General features: G+C 36.8%; 1 protein-coding gene across 1 annotated transcript in view; it reads left to right on the top strand.

Annotated features, from left to right (window-relative positions):
- TENM1 (teneurin transmembrane protein 1) overlaps positions 1 to 26,895 on the top strand; it is a 608,552-nt gene that overhangs the window by 293,980 nt on the left and 287,677 nt on the right. Inside the window, exon 7 of the mRNA XM_032620244.1 lies at positions 23,741 to 23,893. Coding sequence (XP_032476135.1) covers positions 23,741 to 23,893 — 153 coding nt within the window. The remainder of the gene's footprint in view (positions 1 to 23,740; positions 23,894 to 26,895) is intronic.

The following is a 26,895-nucleotide window of genomic DNA, read 5'->3' as shown; positions in this document are numbered from 1 at the left end:
TTGAGTAGGTAGGAAAGAAAAATATTTAGATTACTTACTGACTGTCTCAGCAGCATTCCCACTAATGAGGCCAAGGTCATGGGCTCAGTTACTATTTCAACCTTTTAGCTCTGTTCTGTTTCATTACTAAAGCCCACAGTCTCAATCTCCCTTTTTTCTCCATCCCCCAAATCAGAAACCTAGTCCTGCCTTCTACCCCCTAACAAAACCTGAACTCAGAAATGAATCTGATAAACTAGGCAGGTTTTGCTTGACACACATAGAAGTTGTTAAATGCTGCCAACTAATTTAAAGACTTAAGTCTAGAGATTTTACATAAAATCTCTGGTTTACATAAAATGTCTAGCCTCTCTTTAAAAATAAAAAGATCTGACATTCCCAGATGTGCATTCACGCATTCATCCACACATTTTTGAGTACCTATGTGCTACACACTATTCTAGTCTTTTGTTTTGCAAAAATAATACGAAAACCATTGACTGCAGCTAAATAGGGTCTGCTCCCAAAAGGCCCATGAACTCTCCAGTCCATCAGAGTAGCCATACTGCCCTCTTCACTTTTTTATACTGCCTGCCTTCCTTCTCAGTTGGCATTTACGCTTGCAACCTATGTAATAAGATAATTCACACTGAAGTAAAAAGGGCCGTGACAAAGAAAATGTATTATATCTCCCCAAGATTATTTGCATTTTAACGGAAGACAGAGTCGTACGCCAAGAATGGCAAATCCCTGACATTAATGCCATTGCTTCCCTGTCCCAGACCCATGGAAGATATAAGTAATCAAAGCAACAAACATTCTTTCCTGCTGAGTCTAGATTCTGCGATTTGAGTTTACTCAGAAGTTGGAATATATTTGCCATCACTACTTTCAGCCAAAGAAATGAGATACTCATTATGAATTTCCTATCATTAGAAGTTTAGGAGGAGAAATTATGTAAAGGGCAGAAAAATATAACACAATCACCCTATTAAAATCTGACCCTGTTCACAGTTACTAATGGTAGCCCTAACCATGGCCAACTATCTCATAGATACGTGGAACTGAACATAAAGAACAGTGACAGGTAAATTTATAACACATCTTCATTATTAGAGCCTCATTTCAAATGAATGTCCTGTAAATACTGGGTACACAATGTTCAAGTATATGTTTCTGCATATGTGTTATATAAATGTAAAAGTAGATCTTAATAGTGAGTTCTGAGTTCCCGTAGAATAATGCTGGCCCCTTAAATTCAAATCTCTCCACACCATCCTCCAGAAAGAAATTCAGATCAGCAAGGAGAGCAAATAAAACCACACATAACCCACTTCAATAGCATAACTAGGAGATGGAATTCCACACACTTCAAATTACACATAAGGAGAGAAAAAATACTCAAAAGAAGCAGAACTAGCTCTGTAGCCCATGCCAGAGCCAAGAGTGAAACGAAGACTATAAATAGAAAAGAAGATGTGAGAGCTGGGGCCTAGCGATGGCAGAATTGATCAATTAAAATGCCCTTGGGGGCTTCCCTGGTGGCGCAGTGGTTAAGAATCCACCTGCCAATGCAAGGGACACGAGTTCGAGCCCTGGTCCAGGAAGATCCCACATGCCGTGGAGCAACTAAGCCCATGCACCACAGCTACTGAGCCTGCGCTCTAGAGCCCGCGAGGCACAACTACTGAGCCCACGTGCCACAACTACTGAAGGCCGCGTGCCTAGAGTCCATGCTCCACAACAAGAGAAGCCACCACAATGAGAAGCCTGTGCGCTGCAATGAAGAGTAGCCCCCGCTTGCCACAACTAGAGAAAATCCACACGCAGCAACGAAGACCCAACGCAGCCATAAATAAATAAATAAATAAATTTATATTAAAAAAAAAAAGACCAGATAGTAGTAAATATTTCAAGCTTTGCAGGCCATACAGCCTCTATCACAACAATTCAACTTATACCCAAAAGCAGCCGTAGACAATCTGTAAATGAATCAGTGTGACTGTGTTCCAATAAAATTTTATTTATGGACGCTGGAATTTGAATTTCATAAAATTTTCATGTATCCTGAAATATTGTTATTCTTTTGATCTTTTTCAACCATTTAAAAATGTAAAAGCTGGAATTCCCTGGCAGTCCAGTGGTTAGGGCTCTGTGCTCTCACTGCCAGCGGCCCGGGTTAGATCCCTGGTTGGGGAACTAAGATCCCACAAGCTGTGCTGGGCAGCCAAATAAATGAGTTAGTTAAATTTTTAAAAAATGAAAAGAAAACTTAAAAAAAAAGGCTATTCTTAGCTCTCAGACCCTACAAAAACAGAAAGCAGGCTTGATTTGGCCAAGAGTTGTAGTTTTTTGACTTATGATCTAGAGAGCAAGCTTAATCCACCTAAGAGTTAATGAGGGAAACTTTGGCAGAAGGGCTTTTGGTGAATGATAATATGCTTAATTGTAGATTTAAGGTTAAAACAGGTGAGGACAACGATGGAGAATTGTATTAAAATGTTACGTATTTTTATAAAGTAGTTATTACAATTAAAGCTTGGGAGAAGCAAATAAAAAAGTAAAATAAGCTCAATGATTGTCACATAGAGAGTCAGAGTATAATTTCAAGCTGACAAACCAAATAGTAGAAAGCTAAGCGAGCAGAAGGGGGATGAAGAGCTTTATAAAAAGTAATAGCATAAAGGTAATCAATAGAACAACAATACAGACCTTCTTAAATACCAAAATAAAATTTAAAAAAAATTTTTATTGGGGTATAGTTGATTTACAATGTTGTATTCATTTCAGGTGTACAGCAAACTGAATCTGTTATACATATACATATGTCCATTCTTTTTCTTTTCCCATATAGGCCACTACAGAGTACTGAGTAGAGCTCCCTGTGCTATACAGTAGGTCCTTATTAGTTATCTGTTTTATATATAGTAGTGTGTATGTGTCAATCCCAATCTTCCAATTTATCAAAAGGAATTTTTAAAAAACCAAAGAAACAAACTACATAAATAAAATTAACATAACACTGTAAATATAACAAAATAATATGTTGAGGCTAAACATATCTGTCATATCAGTAAATGTAAGTGGGTTTAATCACCTATTAGTAAAAGGAAAAGATTTTCAAAAGAGCTCACAAAGCAAAACCTAATTCTATGCTGTTTAGAAGACACACCTGAAATGAAAGGAGTCAGAAATGGCTAAAAATTAAAGGACAGACAAAAGGTTTATCGGGCTAATGGAAGAAGCAGTAAGAAAGCAAAGCTTATAATCTTTATATCAGACAAAGTAGAATTCAGGCCAAAAACCATTAAACACAACAAAGAGGATACTCTATAAAAAGCTATGACTATGCACAAATAACAACTGCCTTTACAAAACAGAAACTGTAAGAGCTCAAGGAGGAATAAACAAAAACAACTAGTAATAGGATATTTTAACCCATCACTCAGGTCACATGGATAGAAACTTATTAAGTATATAGAAGACCTAAAAAAGCAAAATCAATAAGATAGATCTATGGCTGTATATTGAACTTAACACCCTGATAATAGAGAATATATCTTCTTCTCAAGTACTCATGGAACCTTCACAGAATTTAATCATGTATTAGGTCACAACAGGAACCTCAGTGAGTTTCATAAAGTAGAAGTTACACAAACATCATTCCCAGATCATGGTGAAATGGAACTGAAAATTAGGACGAAAATTTTAAAACCAGGAAAGTCCTTCCACCTGGAAATTTTTAAAATCTTAAGTCTCGGGTAAAGGGGGAAATGAAACTTTAAAATTATAAAATTTCTAAGAAATAATGATAATGAACCCAGCACATGTCAAAATTTATGGGATATAAGTAAACCATTTATAAGAAAAAATTTGTATCAGTAAAAATAAAAGAATGAAAATAAAGCTTAAAAAGCCATAAAATAAGCTAGAAGAAGGTACAAGAAAGGAAATAATAAAAATAAAGCAGAAATAAATGGGGTAGAAAACAGAAAAGTAATAGAAAAGTGGTGTTAAAAATCAACAAACAGGCAGACCACAAGCTACCTTAAATCAAGAGGAAAGGGGGAAATGTATGCAAAATAAGAAATGACGGGAAATATCCATTGATACAGAGGAAAGTTTAAAAACATGGTAAGTGGCTACTTTGCATGAATCTCTTTCACAGGGGTGTAGCATTCTGTACACCCACCAGCAGTGTGTGACTGTGCCCATGTCCTGATGGACTTCCCATCAGTGTGTCACAAGTTTTTGGATCTTTGTCAATCAGATAGGTTAGAAAGGGTACCTTGGGGTAGTTTTAGTTTGTATTTCTCTTATTATGAAAGAATATTCAGTGAAGCTGAATATCTTTTCATGTGTTCAGGGATCTTTTTTTGTGAACTGTATGTTCATATCTTTTGTCCATTTTTCTACTGATTTTTTTTTTGGTCCTCTTTGTCTCAATTTTTAAGAGTTCTTTACGTATTAGGAAGATTCACTATTTTTAATACACAACTCTGTACACCCTCAGGAGGATATATTCTAAGGAGAAAAACACAAACTTTGAACTTAGTAGGATTAATTCTGGTAGTGGCATTGGTGCAGTAACTCTAATACTTATTTTGCGTGTCTTGTACAATAAGCAAATGAGTAAATACATTGATGTTATTGAGAATTTGGTTCACTCTGTGAAAAAGGAGATAAAATTATGGGATTAGGGAGAAAGAGCTCTGTGGTGCTGGATTAGAATTGGGAATATCAGTATGCACTCATTCTTTTAAAAACATACATACAGATATATGTACGTGTGTATATGTGTACATACACACACACACGCACACGCACACATACACATTAACAAAGATAAAATCTAAAGGTTTTGTTCTATGTGTCTATATCCTTGCTCCTTTCCCTGAAAGGACTTAAAAACAATGACACCTCAGTAGTAATGAGCATATCGTAAAACTAGACTTTGGTTTCTAAATACATTTTCTACTGAAAGCTCCTTAGAGAAATGGCTGATTCTAGGTCTGTCAGAAGAAGTCAGTGCAAATTAAGCCTGGAATATCTTGTGCTAGAAAGCAAGGAAGAGTTGAGACATGTCAAAATGACACAGAAACCAATTTAGAGGAGCTCCCACTGGCCAAATTTGAGTATGTAATGATGGTAATGGATTATACATTGAACGACAACAACAAAAAAGAATCTGAGTCTATTGTAATACTTTAAAAGGCACTTAATTTCTAGAAATAGATCTGAATTGTTTTGTAATTCATGTAGATCCCTTTATGCATACTCATAGTATCTTTCAAATTAGGTATTATTATTTCTAATTTATATGTGAGAACTGACAGAGAGGTTAAGCAGCTTACCTTCAACCGCACAGCTAGTTAAAGGAAGGACCATCACTCTTAAGGTCTGTCTGACTTTTCAAAAAGAGCCTATGGTGCCCTTATTACACTAACTGGCCTCTAAAAATGAGCTCATATAACAAATACTGTCTTATAACCTGCTTTGGGAACATCTTTTTCTATTATTTAACATTTTCCTACAACATTATTTTTAATTGCAGCATCATCCTCTACTGTATACAGTCACTTATATAATCAATCCCTATTTGCTGGACATTTAAGTACTTTTCCTTATCTTGCTGTTATATACAACATCATGTTGAATATCGTTGTTTTAAAATTTATTCAGATCCTTTTCTTAGTATAAATTTCTAAACATGGAATTCCTGGATCAAAATGTTTAAAAACATTTCCAACACTTTAGATATATATTGCCAATTTGCCCAAACATTTTGCAACAGTTTACACTCCTGCCAGCAGTACACAAGAATGCTCATTTCTCTGAACCCTTGAAAACTTTTGATATCGTCAATTATAAAAAAAGGAAAAAAAGCCATTTTCATAGGCAAAATGATATTTCAGTGTTTTAGCTTGCATCTTAAAATTACCAGTGTGGTTGAACATTTTAAAATGTCACTGCTAACTTGCATTTCTTCTTTTGTGAATTGCCTATTGATACCTTTTGTCCATGTTTCTACTAGAGGGTTAGCTGATATTTATTGATTTATACGGAATTTTATATATTAAAGATTTTGACATAAACTGCATCTTTTAACATTGACTAAAAAAGAATCAAAATTACAATTTTAAATCATAGGGAAAAAAAATAAAACTGAGAGACTGCCATATTCTTTTCCCACATCTCCTGAAATCCTGGCAAGACATTTCAGGAAATAGTAAAAAAAAAAAAGTTAGACCCATTTTCGATAATTATATGAAGTTGAGTAAACTTCCTATAGCCTACCTTTTCTTTAAAGCAAAACTTGAATCTTCTTCAAAAATAGAAAACAAGGCTTGGACAGCAAAGTGATCAGTTTTAACAGAAATGCTAAGAAGGTTGAGATAAAAAAGAAAACAGACTGTAAAACCAGTAGAAAATATATGGTGTATACTTCACTTACATGTAACCCAGTAATCCAGTAAAATAATCAGTGTCCATATAAAAAGATGATTCTACTCATGTTCTTGTATTTTGAATTGATGAAAGATTGTTAGAGAGCTTCCAGTTCTCTCCTATGCACTTACCTGAGAAGGATGGACGAAATTAGTTTGAGTAATCATTCTGTGGGCAAAGAGCAGAGTTTTCCTCTATGCAAAAGCAACTGGTTGGCATAAAACTTTAACCTATAACATTGGCCTCATTAGCCCAATATTCCAACCAAATTACTTCAGTACAAAATGTCAGTGACTAGCAGAAATGAATCACATCCTCTCTTGGTCCCGAATAAGAGAGAAACTGGTCTCTGTGTGTCCTAGGGCAAAGCACTTCCTCTCCAGCTTTTAGTTTCTTCTTCTGTAAAATGAGATTGAACCAAATGGTTGGTCTGTGGTCTTTTTTTGTTTGTTTGTTTTGTTTTTTTCCAAAAGAAGCTTTTAATTTTTGAACAAGTTTAGATTTACAGAAAAGTTGCAAAAGTAGTACAGAGAATTCCCATATACTCCTCATCTGGTGTCTCCTATTGTTAACATCTTCTATCACCATGGTACATTTGTCACAACTAAGAAACCGACATTGAATATTACTATTAACTGAACCTGACACTTGATTTAGATTTCACCAGTTTTTCCCCAATGTCATTTTTCTGTTCCAGGATCCCATCCAGGATAGGATATTACATTATGTGTCATGTCTCCCTAGTCTCCTCTAGTCTGTGACAGTTTCTTAGATGACCTTGACAGTTTTGAGTAGCAGTGGTCAGGTTTTTTGCAGAATGTCCCTCAATTTGAGTTTTGCCAGTGTTGTTCTCATGTTTAGACCGGGGTTATAGGTTTGGAGGAGGAAGACTACAGAGGTGCATTATCATCGCATCATGTCAAGGATACATGCTATCAATGTACATGCTATCACTGATGATGTTAATCTTGATCACTCGGCTGAGGTTGTGTTTCTGGGTTTCTCTACTGTAAAGTTACTCCCTCCCTCTTTTCTAAACTATTAACCTGTGGTCTTTTTGAGCTCTGACATACCATGATTTTATTATGTTACATACAGATTCCCTTACCTGCACAGATCAATTTGCTAGAGTTGCATCCATCACCCAGGAATGTATACTTGTGCTGGGTAACTCAGCTGAAAATTTTCTTGGGACCCATTTCATACTATATGGCTATGTGAGAAATCTCCATTATGTTTCATAGAATGAGACTCTAATCACTTTCTTTGTAGAAAGTGCACTCTACATTTCTTAGTAAAGAAATGATGACTTTACAAATTTTAAGGATGCTCTGATTTTTGGAAACCTTTTACCAAGAGAACCCCAAATCTACAACTTCCAAATCCCAGTGATCAATATGATGGAGAAGAAGAAACAAGCAGGTTTGGGGGATGTTGGTGAGGGTGAGGAGAGAAATGAATGTCTGTTCTAAATTAAGTCGAGGATTTGGAATTAGGAAATCAGGTGAGGTGTGTGTTTGTCTGAATTCTGCTGTAGAGCTGTGTGAAGATGGTAGCTGAAGTTCTATTAGAGACTTGAGCCCCTCTACATTGCTCTTGCCAAAAAAATGCAACTACACAAACCTCATTTAGGGCAAGAAAGCAAAGGATGCAATGGGCAAATGACCTTCTGCCTTTCTCCACTTCCAAGATAGTTTTGGAAAGGCTAGCTTAAGGGGACAATTAACCAGGCCTAATAATAATGGTTAACATTTATGGAGCATTTATTATGTACCAAGCATTTTTCTAGGTGCCTTACATGTACTGACTCACAAGGTCCTCACTAGAACCCTATGGGGAAGGTGCTATTATTATGCACATTTTATAGTGAGGATACTGAGACACGGTGATTGAGTAACTTGCCCAAGGTCCCTCTGATACTAACTGTAGCAGAGTTGAGATTTGAAACAAGACGTTTCCGCTCCAGACACATGACAACTGCCTCCCTTTAGATAGAGTGTGAAGCACCAGGAGGGCAAGCATTTTTGTAACCAAGCAGTTACTGTTATATCTTCAACACGTAGGACGGTGTCTAATACCTAGTAGTCGGCCAGCAAATAATTATTGCATGAAGGGAGGGAAAGCCTTGAGGATCCTGATCATGAATCAAGCCCAAACATTGGTGACTCTTCCAGAAGGACACCGTCATGATGCCACCTCAGAAAACTCAGAACAAACTGGGCCATTATAATCTCCACCAGTTCATTCTCTGTATCGCCCCATCCAATCAAATCTTATAAGGCAGCTAGAAGGGCTTGGTACGTACCCAGCTTTAGTTTTCTCCTACTCATCTGTTTTCCACCTTCTCTATTATATATTCTGACTCCCCAACCTCATCTGAGCCCTACTCTTTAATGCTAACTCTGAATAAGCAGGTAATGGAAAGGGTTTTAACATCTCAAAATCTAAAAGTTTGCCGAAGAACACATGCCAGGTATCCATGGCTGTGACAACATGATACCAGATCAGGAAAGTGAGTTTCAAAGCATCAGCTACATTGAGGACATAAATCAATGAATACATTCCCATTTTTTAAATTTAAATACATTCAGGTCAGATGAGTAAGAGGAGGAGAGAGCTTCTGTGTAAGTCTGTTTCTCACTTTCCAGTCACCAGTTTTATATGGATCTTTTTAAAAGAATATGCATATTATTACCAATAAGCATTCAACCAGGAAAGAGGATGAGACACTGTTTAGGAATCTAAGAGACTTCCATCATCAGTAATGATGAAGTGATAGGCAATGACTTGGACCATAGCGAAAGGGAGACTTCATTGAGCAGAAAACGAAGTAAAATGAGAAAGAAAAAGAAAATTTTAAGGAAGAATCAAAACTGCCGAGTCCTGGCTAAATTGACATTTTTGCTGCATTATTCATTAAGGTGGGGTTTTTTTGGGGGAAAAAAAAGTGTCCCGTCATTATGCTGCTTATTTCTCCTGATTCCACAAAGCAAGTAATAATACAAAAGTAAGTAAGATTTGAGTTATGGAGAGCACTTATTTATTGGTGCTGTGACTTGAGATGAAAACACTAAATAATTGTGTCTGTCTGATAAGGAATACACAGATGGGCCCGTTACGCAACTGCAAATGGAGACCATATATTAAACCTGTGATAAGGTACCCAAATAGACATGTTATTTATAAATATTGCTGCAACCTTGGAATGGAAAATATAAAATACATAGTAAATGAAAGTTTTAAGGTAATATAATATAGAACTGGGATATTAAAATGATTTATTACCTTGATAGAATCTTTTCTAGCTTCAATATTGGATAAAACTAGGACTGTACTAAGGCAAAAAAAAAATGTATGCTGCAGTAGAGAATGTTTCATTTCATTTAGGAGAGGAAATGTAGGGATTCAAACATGTGGAGCAACAAGAAAGGTGTCATTACCTCTGTTGTACTGTCTCAATCTTTTCTTTAATTGGCATTTAATTTTACTGTTTCACTGTGGCAGACTAGCAAAATGTGTTACGTAAAACTGTTCAAATTATAAAACGCTTTTTTTCCCCTTTTTTTTAAATTAATGAAGTCCTTCTTTCAAAGGAAATTCTACCCATACCCAACATGACAGCTTTTAAAAAGGTTTGAAAGGAATCTCACAGCCATACTGACTCCATTCAAATTGCTTTGAAAAGGAACATTTAAGTATGTTTTATTTATGTTTATGATGTCGTGCAACCACAGATAATATTTTTAGTAGAAAATGTATATGTATAACCCTAGGAAAAAAAGAGAAAATTTGAATGAAACTGCTGAAGCAAAAGTAAGGTACCATAAATAAACATGCATTACTTCCTCTGTTTAGTTCTTAAAAAATGTTTCTCTGAAAACTAATGGTTTTCAATCCTGCATATAATCTGGTTATTACCAGGATAAAGCCAAGATCTGAAGGTGATTTATCAAAGGGCTACAGTTCACTCATACACCAATTTGATGTTTAATGTAATAAAAATGGGATTTATTTTAAGATGGAAAGATAACCTGGTTTCTGTAATGTTAGCAGTCACTGCATTTAATTCAGGTAGCATTTATTTTTGCAGTGATGTTCCTTATTGTGGAAGCCTCTTGCTTCACACGATGTCCACTGAAGTATTGGCCTGGTGAAATTGCTTCCAACAGGAGTTAACTTGAAAGCCTGAAGTCATCAGGGGTCACCATCTGGGTAATGTACCTGGTATATTTTTCAGGAAGGGAACTGTCCAACATACAAGTAGCTCTGTAGCTTTGACAAGCTTTGCAAGTACAAAAGCAGTAGCATCCCTTAGCCTGAAGGAATATGAAGCAAGATATGTAAGGGAACTAGTGGGGGGAAAAATTGCTGAGAAAAAGGAAAAACAAATTACCTTGAAAAATATCACATGCTTTTGTCTTGGCATGATTTGAAGCTTATGACATCATCTATAATGGGCAGGACTTTTATCTGTAAGACAGATTTCAAATTTTCAAAATAAATTTATTTAGTCAAATTTGAAAATAGCACCAAAAAATTTCTTGTAATAAAAAATATAGCACCCTTAGCTGAATATGTGTGCAGTTTGAGATGCAAGATGAATTTCTTGAAAGCAAACTTGTATTTGCCTTGCAAATATTGCAATTTCAAGGTTACTTGTGTATTTATTATCAGAGCTCTATTTACCTTATTATTAAGTGGATTGGAATATTATCTGTAAAAGAGTGGACACAAAACACCAAGAGATACAGAGTAACATGGAAGGTTTCATATCTTCTGACACTGGCATTATGAAACTATTCCAACAAATTTAATTGCCTAGAAGGAATTCTTCCCAGCACCCAAATTTTCCTGATTCAGATGTTTCAAGGATAATTTTTTAGGCCAGTACATTTCAAACTATATCTGTGGAGCTTTTGGACTCCCAATTCCTTTCAGTCAAAAGAGTTCTGTTTTATCTTTTGATGGGTTTGAGGGTTATTCATATTTAATTGCTGGATTGTTCTACGGCTTTAAAATGTTTTGAAAAGCCCTATTTTAGACAGAAAACAAAAATTAAAGAGATGGTATAAAAGAATGCATCTATCCATTCAGCTTTTTAAAAGGTTTGTTGAGCACCTACTATTTATTTATTGTATAACAATATGTGAATACAGTATCACTGTAAAAGAATCTAACAATACTATGAAAATGTTGAAGTTCCCCCAGCTCCCCACTCTAAAGTTCAATAATTTGATATTAATCCTTCCATTTCTCTTTCTATGCATTTACATACATAGAGATACCTTTTCTTTTACTTAAATAGGGTCATTGGATGTGCCTTGTTCTACATTGTTTTTTATACAAATCTTAGAGCTCTTTCTATGTCAGTACATATAGGTCATCTAGTGGTGTGCTGATAAATGTTTAACAACCAGCTCTCTGGGCAAAAAAGCCTTGATGTGCAACATTTGCTGATTCCTGGAGTGTTAAAACACCCACCATGGTGATTTCAACTACCAATGTGAAGTCACTGAAGGTGGAATTGGAAGAGATGTGCACAGTTGGCTCTTGTAAACCAGTAGAAGCTGGCTCTATCACACCACTGGGTCAGTCCTTTCTCTCTCTCTCTCTTGTTTGTTTTCTTCTTTCTGGCATCTTATTTTGAAATGCATTGAGACTTACAGAAAAGTTGCAAATATAGCACAGAATTCCTGTAAACCTGTCATTCAGTTTCTGCCAATATTAACATCTTGCATGACCATAGTACAGTTGTTAAAAGTAAGAAATTAGCATTAGTGTGGTGCTATTAACTCAAGAGTTTATTTCGGATTTCTTCAGTTTTACACTATTTGTTCTTCTTGTTCCAGGATCCTATCTAGTATACCACATTGCATTTAATTGTGATGTCTTCTTAGTGTCCTCTAATCTGACAGTCTGTCAGTATCAGTCCTTTTGATTCTTATGTAGGATTTTATATTATGGGTTTACCATTCTCTCATAGATGGATATATTGGTGGGGTTTTTTTTCTTTACTATATTAACAAAATCATTATATTAACAATGCTGTTTTGAACTTCCTTGTACATGCCCGTTTATGCATGTATAGGCATACTTCAGAGATATTGCAGGCTTGGTTCCAGACCACTGCAATAAAGTGAGTCATATGAATTTTTTTGTTCCCCAGTGCACATATAAATTATGTTTACACCATATTGTAGACTACTAAATGTTTAATAGCATTATGTCTAAAAAAACAATGTACATACCTTAATTAAGAACTACTTTATTGCTAAAAAATGCTCACCATCGTCTGAGCATTCAGCAGGTCATAATCTTTTTGCTGGTGGAGAGTCTTCCCTCGATGTTGATGGCTGCTGACTAATCAGGGTGATGGTTGCCGAAGGTTGGGGTGGCCGGGGCAATTTCTTAAAATAAAGCTATGATGAAGTTTGCCTCACTGATTGACTCTTCTTTCACAAATGATTTCTCTGTAGCACATAATGCTGTTTAATAGCATTTTACCCACAGTAAAATGTCTTTCAAAATTGGAGTCAATCCTCTCAAAACCTGCCCCTGCTTTATCAACTAAGTTTATGTAATATCCTAAGTCCTTTGTTGTCATTTCAACAATCTTTACAGCATCTTCACCAGGAGTAAATTCCATCTCAAGAAATCACTTTCTTTTTTTTTAACGTCTTTATTGGAGTATAATTGCTTTACAATGGTGTGTTACTTTCTGCTTTATAACAAAGTGAATCAGCTGTAAGTGTACATATATCCCCATATCCCCTCCCTCTTCTGTCTCCCTCCCACCCTCCCTATGCCACCCTTCTAGGTGGTCACAGAGCACCAAGCTGATCTCCCTGTGCTATGCAGCTGCTTCCCACTAGCTATCTATTTTACATTTGGTAGTGTATATATGTCAGTGCCACTCTCTCACTTCGTCCCAGCTTACCCTTCCTCCTCCCTGTGTCCTCAAGTCCATTCTCTACGCCTGCGTCTTTATTCCTGTCCTGCCCCTAGGTTCGTCAGAAGCATTTTTTTGTTTTTGAGATTCCATATATATGTGTTAGCATACGGTATTTGTTTTTCTCTTTCTGACTTACTTCACTCTGTATGACAGTCTCTAGGTCCACCCACCTCACTACAAATAACTCAATTTTGTTTCTTTTTATGGCTGACTAATATTCCGTTGTATATATGTACCACATTTTCTTTATCCATTTGTCTGTCGATGGACACTTAGGTTGCTTCCATGTCCTGGCTGTTGTAAATAGTGCTGCAATGAATATTGTGGTACATGACTCTTTTTGAATTATGGTTTTCTCGGTATATGCCCAATAGTGGGATTGCTGGGTCGTATGGTAGTTCTATTTGTAGTTTTTTAAGAAACCTCCAAACTGTTCTCCATAGTGGCTGTATCAATTTACATTCCCACCAACAGCGCAAGAGGGTTCCCTTTTCTCCACACCCTCTCCAGCATTTATTGTTTGTAGATTTTTTGATGATGGCCATTCTGAATGGTGTGAGGTGATACCTCATTGTAGTTTTGATTTGCATTTCTCTAATGATTAATGATGTTGAGCATCCTTTCATGTGCTTGTTGTCAATCTGTATATCTTCTTTGGAGAAATGCATATTTAGGTCTTCTGCCCATTTTTGGATGGAGTTTTTTTGTTTTTTTGATATGGAGCTGCATGAGCTGCTTGTATATTTTGGAGATTAATCCTTTGTCAGTTGCTTCATTTGTAAATATTTTCTCCCATTCTGAGGGTTGTCTTTTCATCTTGTTTATGGTTTCCTTTGCTGTGCAAAAGCTTTGAAGTTTCATTAGGTCCCATTTGTTTATTTTTGTTTTTATTTCCATTTCTCTAGGAGGTGGGTCAAAAAGGATCTTGCTGTGGTTTATGTCATAGAGTGTTCTTCCTATGTTTTCCTCTAGGAGTTTTATAGTGTCTGGACTTACATTTAGGTCTTTAATCCATTTTGAGTTGTTTTTTTGTTTTTTTGTTTTTTTGCAGTACGCGGGCCTCTCACTGTTGTGGCCTCTCCTGTTGCGGAGCACAGGCTCCAGACGCACAGGCTCAGCAGCCATGGCTCACGGGCCTAGCCGCTCCGTGGCATGTGGGATATTCCCGGGCCGGGGCATGAACCCGTGTCCCCTGCATCGGCAGGTGGACTCTCAACCACTGCGCCACCAGGGAAGCCCTTGAGTTTATTTTTGTTTATGGTGTTAGGCAGTGTTCTAATTTCATTCTTTTATATGTAGCTGTCCAGTTTTCCCAACACCACTTATTGAAGAGGCTGTCTTTTCTCCACTGTGTAGTCTTGCCTCCTTTATCAAAGATAAGGTGACCATATGTGCGTGGGTTTATCTCTGGGCTTTCTATCTTCTTCCATTGACCTATATTTCTGTTTTTGTGCCAGTACCATGCTATCATGATTTCTGTAGCTTTGTAGTATAGTCTGAAGTCAGGGAGCCTGATTCCTCCAGCTCCATTTTTCTTTCTCAAGATCGCTTTGGCTATTCGGGGTCTTTTGTGTTTCCATACAAATTGTGAAATTTTTTGTTCTAGTTCTGTGAAAAATGCCATTGGTAGTTTGATCGGGATTGCACTGAATCTGTAGGTTGCTTTGGGTAGTATAGTCATTTTTACAATGTTGATTCTTCTAATCCAAGAACATGGTATATCTCTCCATGTGTTTGTATCATCTTTAATTTCTTTCATCAGTGTCTTATAGTTTTCTGCATACAGGTCTTTTGTCTTCTTAAGTAGGTTTTTTCCTAGGTATTTTAGTCTTTTTGTTGCGATGGTAAATAGGAGTATTTCCTAAATTTCTCCTGCAGATTTTTCATCGTTAGTGTATAGGAACGCAAGAGATTTCTGTGCATTAATTTTGTAACCTGCTACTTTACCAAATTCATTGATTAGCTCTAGTAGTAAGAGACCACTTTCTTTGCCCATCCATACAAAGCAACTCCTCTTCTGTTGAAGTATTATCATGAGATTGCAGCAATTCAGTCACATCTTCAGGCTCCCCTTCTAATTCTAGTTCTCTTGCTCTTTCCACCACATCTACAGTTACTTCCTCCACTGAAGTCTTGAACCTCTCAAAGTCATCCATGAGAGTTGGAATCAACTTCTTCCCAACTCCTGTTAATTTTGATTATTTGACCTCCTCCCATGAATCACAAATGTTCTTAATGGCATCTAGAACAGTGAATCCTTTCCAGAAGGTTTTTAGTTTACTTTGCCCAGATCCATCAGACGAATCACTATCTATGGCAGCTATAGCCTTATGAAATGTATTTCTTAAGTAGTGAGATTTGAAAGTTGAAATTACTCCTTGATCCATGGACTACAGAATGTATGTTGTTTTAGCAGGCATGCAAACAACATGAATCTCATTGTACACCTCCATCAGAGCTCTTGGGTAACCACATACATTGTCAGTGAGCAGGAATATTTTGAAAGGAATCTTTTTTCCTGAGCAGTAGGTCTCAACAATGGGCTTAAAATATTCAAGAAAACATGTTGTAAACAGATGTGCTGTCATCCAGGCTTTGTTCCTCCGTTTATAGAGCACAGACTGGGTCGATTTAGCATAATTCTTAAGGGCCCTAGGATTTTCAGAATGGTAAATGAGCATTGACTTCAACTGAAAGTTACCAGCTGCATTACTCCCTAACAAGAGAGTCAGCCTGTCCTTCGAAGCTTTGAAGCCAGGCATTGACTTCTCCTCTCTAGCTATGAAAGTCCTAGATGGCATCTTCTTCCAATAGAAGGCTGCTTCATCTACATTGAAAATCTGTTGTTTAAGGTATCCAGCTCATTAGTTATCTTAGCTAATTCTTCTGGATAACTTGCTGCAGCTTCTACACCAGCACTTGCTGCTTCTCCTTGCACTTTGTTGTTATGGAGACGGCTTCTTTCCTTAAACCTGACAAACCAACCTCTGCTGGCTTCAAACTTTTCTTCCACAGCTTCCTCACCTCTCTCAGCCTTCATAGAATTAAAAGAGGAGGGCTTGCTCTGGAGCAGGCTTTGGCTTAAGGGAATATTGTGGCTGGTTTGATTTTCTATCCAGACCACTAAGACTTTCTCCAAATCAGCAATAAGGCAGTTTTGCTTTCTTATCATTCACGTGTTTACTGGAGTAGCACTTTTAATTTCCTTTAAGAACTTTTCCTTTGCATTCACAACTTGGCTAACTGGCACAAAAGGCCTATCTCAGCTTTCAACATGCCTTCCTTGCTAACCTTAATCATTTCTAGCTTTTAATTTAAAGTGAGCAACATGTGACTCTTCCTTTCACTTGGACACCCAGAGGACTTTGTAGGGTTAACTGGTCCAGTTTCAATATTGCTGTGTCTCAGGGAATAGGGAGGCAGGAGGAGAGCAAGAGAGATGGGGGAATGGCCAATGGAGCAGTCAGAACATACACAACATTTATCTATTAAGTTTGCTGTCTTATATGGGCACGGTTCATGGCACCCCAAAGCAATTAAGATAGTAACATCAAAGATCACTGATCACAGATCACCACAGCAAATATAATAAGAATGAAAAAGTTTGAAATATTGTGAGAATTACAAAATTGTGACACAGAGACACGAAGTGAGCAAATGCCGTTGGAAAAATGGTGTTGATAGACTTACTGGACACAGGGTGGCCACAAACCTTCAATTAGTAAAAAATACAATAGCTGCGAAGCATAATAAAGCAAAATGAAGTAAGCAAGGCATTCCTGTATGTGATTCTTTCTTTAGTGCAGATTCCTAGAAGTAGAATTCCTTGGTCAAGGAACGTTCCCAATTTAAATTTTGATAGACAATCAATAGCAATCACAAAATTGCTTTCCAAAGCCGATTTACCACTTTACAGTCCTATCAGCAGTGTTTAAGCAAGAGTACTTCTTGACTACCAGGTGCTGAGTTAGGTACCAGGGACAAAAAGATGAAGAAGACATGGTACCCGCCCTTTCAGTGCTTAAAATGATGAGGCATTCATATAAATAGGTATCTTCAACATAGCATGGTGGGTTCTATAACGAGGTGCTAAGAGAGAAACACCATCTCTCTTTGTGAAATGTTCTAGATAGTCAAGATCAGTACTGTCCAATAGAAATACAACCCACACCACATACATAATTTTAAATTTTATAGTTGCCACATTAAAAATGTAATAAGCAGGTGGAGTTAATTTAAATAGATTTTTAATTTAATGAAATACATATCTAAAATATTAACACTTCAACATATAATCAATATAAAAATTATTAATTGGATAATTTGCATTCTTACTTTCATACGAAGTCTTCGACCTTGACTAACCACATTTCAAATGCTTGATAGACACATGTGGTGAGTGGCTGCCATATTAGACAGTACAGACCTAGGTCATTCAGCATGTATTTCCTACATCTACTTCTGAAGCACTTCTGCAGTCTCTCCCTTATAAGTGAATATTTGCCTTTTGAAGGGGCATGGAATGGGGAAGCATTATCAATTATAAACATTACCACAGACCATCAGTCTTACTTAAGAGAAACAAAGACCAGCATCCTAACAGAGAGTACAGAAAAATAACTGCAGAGAGGCTTTGAGGCTCCAGCCTATAGAAATATGCAAGTTAAGAAGGGCTTCTTATGAAGTCAGGCTGCCTTGAGATCCAAGATGCTTGATTGAGTTTGACACTTGGGGGCAGCAAGATACTCCATTTGTTACCTTAACTTTGTAATAAATTTATAATTTCGGAGCATAGCTCTTTGCAATTGGATAAAACAAGAAGGATAAGAATTATAAAATCTACAGGACTCAGCACTAAGGAACATTTGTGAGGAGAGCATTAGGGACTGCCATTCTTACTCAGCTGAAAAGGCATTACTCCTGGAATATCTGAATAGGCAGACACATTCTGTCCGGCCATTGAACTTTAGTGAAGTGCAAATAATGGAACTGGTACTTCCTGAGAGATCTGGCTAGTGTCCAACCTTGCTCATTGAGTATGTATATTTTTATATATGTCTTTAGGAAAAAGAACTGACTTTGTTTGGGGTCAGGAGTAGTTATATTAGACCTACTGTAACCAGTAGTGCTCATTTGTAGGTATATGTTGGGGCATGTGTGATTTTAGTTTTATTACTTTCTATTCATTTGTAGTTTATTGGTGACCAGTTTGTGAAGTTGGTTAGAGCACAGAGATAACAGGATGATGGTTCCAATCCTGTTTTTGAGTTTTCCTACCACTCTTCTGTTTCCTTACTGAGCCCTGGCCACACTGAGCTCCTTAGTGTTCTTCACATATTCCGTACAAGACTTCAGGGTTTTCTGTAATCGGTGTTCCTTCTTCTAGGAGGTTTTTCAACTAGATATTCATATGCCTTCACTTCATTCAAATCTTGGTTCAAATATTACCTACTCCAAGAGACCTTCCCTGACTACTCGGACTTATTTTTTTCCTTTATAGCATTTGTAACTACTGGACATTATTTCACTTATTTGCTTCTTTGTTTCTATATAGCCATATTATATTACATCATATATTTATTCATTGTCTGCCTCTCTTAACTTACCACCCTCTTACATGAGTTCTGGGAGGGTAGAGATTTTTTTTTAATTCACTGCTCTAAACTTAGGAAAACAGTGCCTGGCACAAAGTAGGCACTCAAGAAATACTTGTTGAATCAATATATGAATATAACTTAACACTGCCCTGTTTGTTCATTACCAGTTGTACCCTTATTTCATTATGAGTGGGCTCATAATGTTTATACTTGGGTTTAGGGGACTTGCTTAAAGTGTGGCTATAAATACATAGCATAGATCTGAATGGTGATCTATTAGAAGGTAAGGACTCTGTATCTTCCTCATTGTGTATCCAAGGCTGATACGCAGCCAGTAGGTCCTGGTCAGGATATATTGGTTGTTTACATCCAACATCCATATGGGTCAGCCAATACCTTTGCAGTCCTGGATGTTTATTACCTTTTCCTGTATTCCCGACATTCCTGGTGTGCTCAGCATATGCTTTGAAAATACTTGTTGAATGAATCAATAAATACATCCCCATAATAGAAGTATTGCCATATCTTTCTAGTGGTGTGTTGGTATATCCCAAAGTTCAACATAGTTTTATGTATTGGTCTTAGTGTGAACAAAGTATTACTTATTTCTAACAGAACTCAAACACTGGAGTTATTTAGTTACCTCAGTCTACCCTGCACATAAATGCACTCTGATTTCCTTTCACAACTCAGTATATGGAAGTTCAGTTTGGAGGAGAGAAAAGACCCATAGCCTTGCCATAGTACCCATAGTCTGTAGCAAATAATTTTCATTATGTATTCATACATAGGGACATCACCAAAAAAATGGGTACATTACAAACAGCTCATTGCCTAGAAAAGGCATAAGTAAACTCAAAAAATTATAAAGCTTTACCACCCTCAAAAGGTATTTGACTAATTGTGCATACCTCTTTATCTGTCATGATTGGCTAGAAGCAGTCCCTTTCATTTGATGGTGAAAAATTAAACCTTATTTTATTATTTTGAAGTGATTCTCAGCACATGTATTTTCTCTCTCATTGTTAAGTGCCCTCAGGAAACTGGCTTAACTTAAATAAAGTATATAAAATAGCCCCCTTGATCTGCAAAATGCGAACTACTATGCCTTTTGTTCCTTATGGCCCATCTAATTTCAAAAAAGTAACAGAACCAAGAAAGTCAAACACATTTTCAATATAGCTTCTAATATCCATCATATTCAAATTATTAGGGGACTGAGTAGACTGAATTTTCTATAAAGCTGATAAATACCTTTAATTGGAGCGAGGATGTTAAACCAACTGTACTTTGAGTCTTTTGGCAAGGAAATCTCAGGGATGTCCCTAATATAGCTCTATTAGCATGCCATACTGTACCTTACTCAGAACCAGTATCATTTGAGTTTCATTTGTTTCCAGTAATTGCAAGAGAAATTCATCAGGCAGTACTGGCCTTAATCCAAAGAAAAGGGTAGAAACCAATTAAATGCTTAAAAGTTTTAAGGATAAATTAGAAGGTACGTGTTAGAAATCTCTTTAGCTCAACTAAAAGTGGATGAATGATTTTTAAATAGGCTATCTGGCTAGCTTTCCTGTTCTCGGTTGCTAATTCATATGCTATGTATTTGTGTTAGACATATAAATTAGCCCCTTTCAGTCTGCCTAGGAACATAAAGAAAAATATGAGATGGCTTATGAACAGATACACTTTTTTTTTTTGCCTTTTGGTAAGATTTGGTTGATTTGAAAATTGCAGTAAGAAAACAAATAAAAGGATGTCCCCAGCTTCTGTCCTAGGCACTGTTTTCTCCTAACATTCTCTCCACTCAGAAATCTCATTTGCTCTCACTTCAACTGTTGCTTATGTGCATGTGTGATTCTAGTCTTGTCCTAGACCTAATATTTCTCCAGAACTTCAAACTCCTGTGTGTGACATGACTATCTAGATAGCCCATCAGTCCCTGGAACCTGGAATCTCCAAATATTAATTCATTGTATTCCTCCCATCACGTCACCCTTCCCCAGACCAACTAGTAAGCATTCAGCAAACACATATCCAGCACCATCTGTTTGTAGCTAGTGCTGAGCTAAGTGCGAATTCCCTAACTCTGTTAATGGTTCCACAGTGCTTTCAGTTATCAGGCTCAAAACCTTAACCGTTTTGGATTCCTCCCTTTCTGTCACTCTTTCCTATGCCCATCCCCAGCACACCTACACACATACACAAGCGTGCAAGCACACACCCACCCACTCATACACAGAGCTGGTTGCCAAATCCTGAAATGACATTTATAAAATTTCTCCTTAAGGAATTGCCTTCTTGGCATTCTCACAGCCACAGCCCTAAACGAGACACTCATCATTTTTCACCTAGATTATTGGAGTGCCATCCCAATTTGTGTTCTTGCCACATCTTTAGGCCTCCAATCCATCCTTCTCCACACTACTACTGGATTTATCTTTCTACAAAGGGTGCTCTGATGATATCATTTATTTGCCTAGAAATCATCAGTGCTCCTCATTGCTATTAAATTAATCTTCCTAAAGAAAATTGATCATAGCCCTCATCTGCTCAGAAAATAGCAGTGCCTCCCTGTTGCCCAGTAAATTGAATCCAAATACCTAAGTGTGGCATTCAGTGCCCTCCACAATATGGCCCTTATCGACCCTTACAGCCTTAACTTCCACTAACTTCTATACGTAGCTAAACTCCAACCAACCCCATCAACTTCCTTTGCCTCAAATACATCTTGTGCTTTACAAAGTCATATTTTGTTCAACCTGCCCCCTCATCCCACCTATTCTTGACACCTGCCCCACATATCCTTCAAGGTCTATCTCTAATCCTACTTCCTTCATTAAATCATCCCTGATCAACCAAGCCAATTTTTATCTATTGTTCCTTTAAACCATTTCTTTTAAAACAAAAATTTCTTTTTTCCCCAGATGGCAAACATCACACATGTTCATTGTAAACAGTATAGACAATACAGAAATCATAAAGAAGAAAATTAAAATCCTCCATAAACCCCGCGTACTGTTGCTATGTTGCAATACATCCTCTCAGCCCTTTTTCCACACAGCAACATATGTGCGTGCGCGCACACACACACACACACACACACACACACACACAATATAGATCATACTATTCATACTGTTTAGTAGCCTGATGTTTTTCATTTGATGCATCATAAATATTTCCCATGCCATTACATAGTCTTCTGCAACAAAATTTAATAACTGCTTAATCTTATATTATTTATATCATCAGTTATTTAATTAATCTCCTTTTGATGAATATTTAGATTGATCATAACTTTCTACTAGTTTTTAAATGTTTCAATGGAGAGACTTGTAGTTTGGTACACATTCATAGCTAATTCATAGAAATTGAATTGTTTCCTAAAAGATTAAGCCAAATTTCAAATTTTCTTAATAAATGGTGCCACATTACCCTCCAAAAGGTGACTGGTTTTTTATACTCGCATCAAGAGTGTATGAGAAGCAGCCGCATAGCACAGGGAGATCAGCTCGGTGCTTTGTGACCACCTGGAGGGGTGGGATAGGGAGGGTGGGAGGGAGGGAGACACAAGAGGGAAGAGATATGGGAACATATGTATATGTATAACTGATTCACTTTGTTATAAAGCAGAAACTAACACACTGTTGTAAAGCAATTATACCCCAATAAAGATGTTAAAAAAAAAAAAAAGAGTGTATGAGAGGGCTTCCATGGTGGCGCAGTGGTTAAGAATCTGCCTTCCACTGCAGGGGACACGGGTTCGAGCCCTGGTCCAGGAAGATCCCACATGCCATGGAGCAACTAAGCCCGTGTGCCACAACTACTGAGCCTGCGCTCTAGAGCCCCCGAGCCACAACTACTGAGCCCTCGCGCCACAACTACTGAAGCCTGGGCGCCTAGAGCCCGTGCTCTGCAACAAGAGAAGCCACCACAGTGAGAAGCCCATGCACCGCAACAAAGAGTAGCCCCCGCTCACTGCAACTAGAGAAAGCCCCCGCGCAATCTAAAAAAAGATTTAAGTCAATCTAAAAAAAGATTGACTTAAAAAAAAAAGTGTATGAGAGTCCCCATTTTCCTGCATGCTGATCAACACTGAGTATTTTTTAATCCTATGATAGCAATTTTTTAAAAATAAATTTATTTATTTTTGGCTGCGTTGGGTCTTCATTGCTGTGCACGGGCTTATCATATAGGGAAGCCATATGATAGCAATTTGAACCTGTATTACCTCAATTATTCTGTGTATTATCATTATTTTATACTTGTATTACTTTCAGCTCCTACCCTAATAGGCATCTAGATGTTAACATCTGCAGTAGCTATCATAGGACCTTATGCATACTAGGCACTCAGGAAATATTTGCTGAATTGAATTGAACAAGGGCCATAGAGAAGGTCTCTCATGTTCTCGCGATAGCCTGTCCACCATTACTCTGCCATTTCCATGTGCAAACTAGAGTTACACGACTAAGGGAAATGGAAGAGGAAGGGGTCACAGCACTGAGGAGCAGAGTCCAATCCCACTGTAATTGCTTGACCAGAATTTCAGCTTCTGCTATCACTGGGATAGCTTCAGCCTCAAAATTTTAAGCACTGTTTGGGAAAGTCGCTACATGTGTGATGTGAGTATCAACTCCAGGTTGCTTGGCCTAACTGAAAGAAAAGCAGTCATGGCATTTTTGGGTGGAAAGGGACAGCTGGTTTAGAGAACTTTTTGACAAGTCTGGAATAAGTTCATGTATGGCTTGTTTTCTTGCAGCAGTACATTTGTTCGGCCTGACTTGGCAGTTGCAACCAGCTGAAGGACAGCTCTATGAAAATGGAGTTAGCAAGGGGAACAGAGGGACTGAATCCATGGATACCACTTACTCTCCAATTGGAGGAAAAGTTTCCAATAAATCAGAGAAAAAAGGTACAGTGATCAAAGTGACTGATTGATTATTACTTTTCTTCTAATTTAGTCATCAGAACCAAACCTGGGATGGTTTCACTTCACATTAAATTTCATGATCACTCGAAAGAAATACTCTACGTGGACAGAATAAATACATGTAAATGTCTTGTGAAAGCAGATTTTCCTTTCTCTAGTGCCTTGAATATAAACCAATTAAACCTTTCAAATATGTTGGCAATTTTGAAAATAGATAAATATTTACAGGATGGAGGTTTCAATACAATGGAAATTGCATTTCGCGTATAAGTACCCTGAAGCAACGTGCGATTTTGATTAAGTTCTCTGTGTCCAAGCCCAGCATTTATATATAACACTTTACAAAGGGTATATGGAAATTTCTTCTGTTTATAATAAGAAAATGCCTTCTATGTGTAATACAAGGGCGAATGTTTATGTCAAAGTGGGAGAATATGAATTTTTTTCCTAGTTGGGAAACATGAATTCTTCCTAGTTGGGGAAAAGAAAAAAGCACTTTGAGTAATGAATTGTTAAATTTAACCAACATAAGCTTGAACTACCTGACATTTACAATAAATGTCACAGTACTGTACCAGCAGTCCCAACATTTTATTCATGTTGAATGATCTTAGCCTTAATATTCAAATATTGAAAATAACTGAAAATTTGTATTGTGATTTCTCTTGATATAAGATACAATACAGAGGGCCTTGAGCCATGTAAAATATCAGGATGTCAATTCAAAAAGTAGAAATTGAAAACAAAACGTATAGCCAGTACTATCCTAAATATTTTTAGATTAAATATAAAAAGATGAATGAATGAATGACCCAAACCCTACCCTTAAATTAAGAAGCTTATAATTTTATAGAGGTGGAAAATCAGTTTTGTTTCATTAGTTGAAAATAAGAGATTTTTATAGTTGTTTCAATTGCTACTCCTGTGTTTTTAGTTCCTTCTGGGGAGTTATTTGTGGGTTTTGTTTTATTTTTGTTTGCTTTTGAAAAAGGAACTTTGCTTTGGTCTATGCTTCAGTAAAAATTAATGCTTAGGGTTCAGGAAAACATTATGGTTTATTCCAGTTTTCAATTCACAGTGCAGTTTGCTTTATGTCCTTTAGAATTACTGTTTCTAGCCTGGGCTGAACTTTCCCAGCAATTTCATTGTTGCTGCTGAGAGGGACTGAGGGTAGTGCAGGGGTCAGAAATGGCAGAGGAAAGGGTCTGAATACACTTGGACATTTTCTCCCTTACCTTCTCTCCTGCTATTTGATTCCTTTATATCTGCAAGTACAAGAGCCACCATTTGGTATCATATGCTTAGGGATTTTTTTTGCCAGTCACACTGAAAATCATGAATTATCTGTTTGATGAAAATGAAGCATACAGGACAGCAGAAGGTCATCACATAGTTGTCATCAGAGCATATTCATTTTTTTAATTCTAATTCAGATTTCTAGAATTCTTTTCCAAAAAATAGTTTGATGATGCTGACTAAATTGTATTAAACAGTTACCATGTGCCAAGATTTACTCCAGACACTAAACATGTATTTATATCATGAAAGTAATGCTATGGTCTTCATTTTCCAAATGAGAAATAGAAGCACAGAGAGTTTAAGTCATTTGCCCAAGGTCACAGAGCTAGAAACTGGTGGTCTGATTCCAGAGACTTGTCTCTTAACTTCTGCATTATACTGAAATCCGCACATGAAACGTATATGAAAACCACAAAAGACATTTTACACCCTGAAGGCAAAGCCCCAGTGTCTATTCATGATAGATTTTAGGTAAATTCTGTATTTTAATGTGTTGTGACAAGTTTCATAAATGGAAAATGTTTTTAAGATTCTGCTCAATTACAACAACAAGCAGGCCAAACCAATTTCTTTATTAAGAAAAATCATTAAAGGTTCATGCCATATATACCAAATTATTATCTTAAACTGACTTTTTATGGAAGTCTGGACAAAACGTTAGCAATAGCTGCACATCATAGTTCTGTTTTGTTAGGTCTTTACTGTGTATTACTTACCAAGTAAAAACATAGCTCCTCTTTTATAAAGTCCTGTGTATACTAAACCAAACCTTGCAGAAGATGGAATATACTATAAGGATATTTTCAAATGGTCACCTGTATCCTTTTACAATTTTCTAGACATCACACAACTCCATAAATACAGTTCTAAACTCGAAAACCAGGTAATTCTTTTTACACTGTTTTCTTTACAGTGTAGCACTTTACAGTGTAGCGCTGTAGTTAAGAGCCTGGACTCTGGAGTCAGGTTTGGCTTTGAATACTGACTTTGTCATTTGCTGGCACTCCAACCTCAGGCAGTTAATTGACACAGCCTTGCTGAACCAGTGTCCTTACCTGCAACATATGGATGATAATATAGTACCTGTCGCATAGAGTGGCTGTAAGGAGTAAGTGAGACAATGGATGTAAAGGACATTGTTTAATTTAGCAAAATAATTATTATTGGGTCAGATGATTGGAAAATTACCTTGTATTGGCATCCTATTAGATACTATAGATCCTGCTTTCAAACTGACATCAACTTTTTTATGAATGATGGCCTCCTTAGGATTTAGATGTTTTCTCTCTTTAAAGTTTGATTTCTCTTTACTTACCAATTTAACATCTGTTATTTTTAAATTATCATCACTTTCATCACCAAAGCCATGGATAAGTAGAATAGCACTTTAAAAATAATCAAATTTTGCTGGAATTGGTTCCCCGTTAACAGTAGCTATATGTATCTGCTTCTCATTAGGAGATTAAAGAATTTTCTCACCATTTAATTTTCAAAATGAAAGAAAAAAGAATATTTGATTATTTAGTATGCTAAAATTTTCTTTTTTAAATTTATTTGAATAATTTAAATTTAATTTTAAAAAGAAGATATAAGTCGCAACCATATGTCAAAATCTACCAGAAAAATCAGTTATCAGTTGTTCACTAATGTAAAATTGAAAGTATTGCACTAAAACAGGCCCTACT

The sequence above is a fragment of the Phocoena sinus genome, chromosome X (genome assembly GCF_008692025.1).
Source record: "Phocoena sinus isolate mPhoSin1 chromosome X, mPhoSin1.pri, whole genome shotgun sequence".
Lineage (NCBI taxonomy): Eukaryota > Metazoa > Chordata > Mammalia > Artiodactyla > Phocoenidae > Phocoena > Phocoena sinus.
Note: the sequence above shows the minus strand (reverse complement) of the source record. Positions and strands in the feature narration are given on the sequence as shown.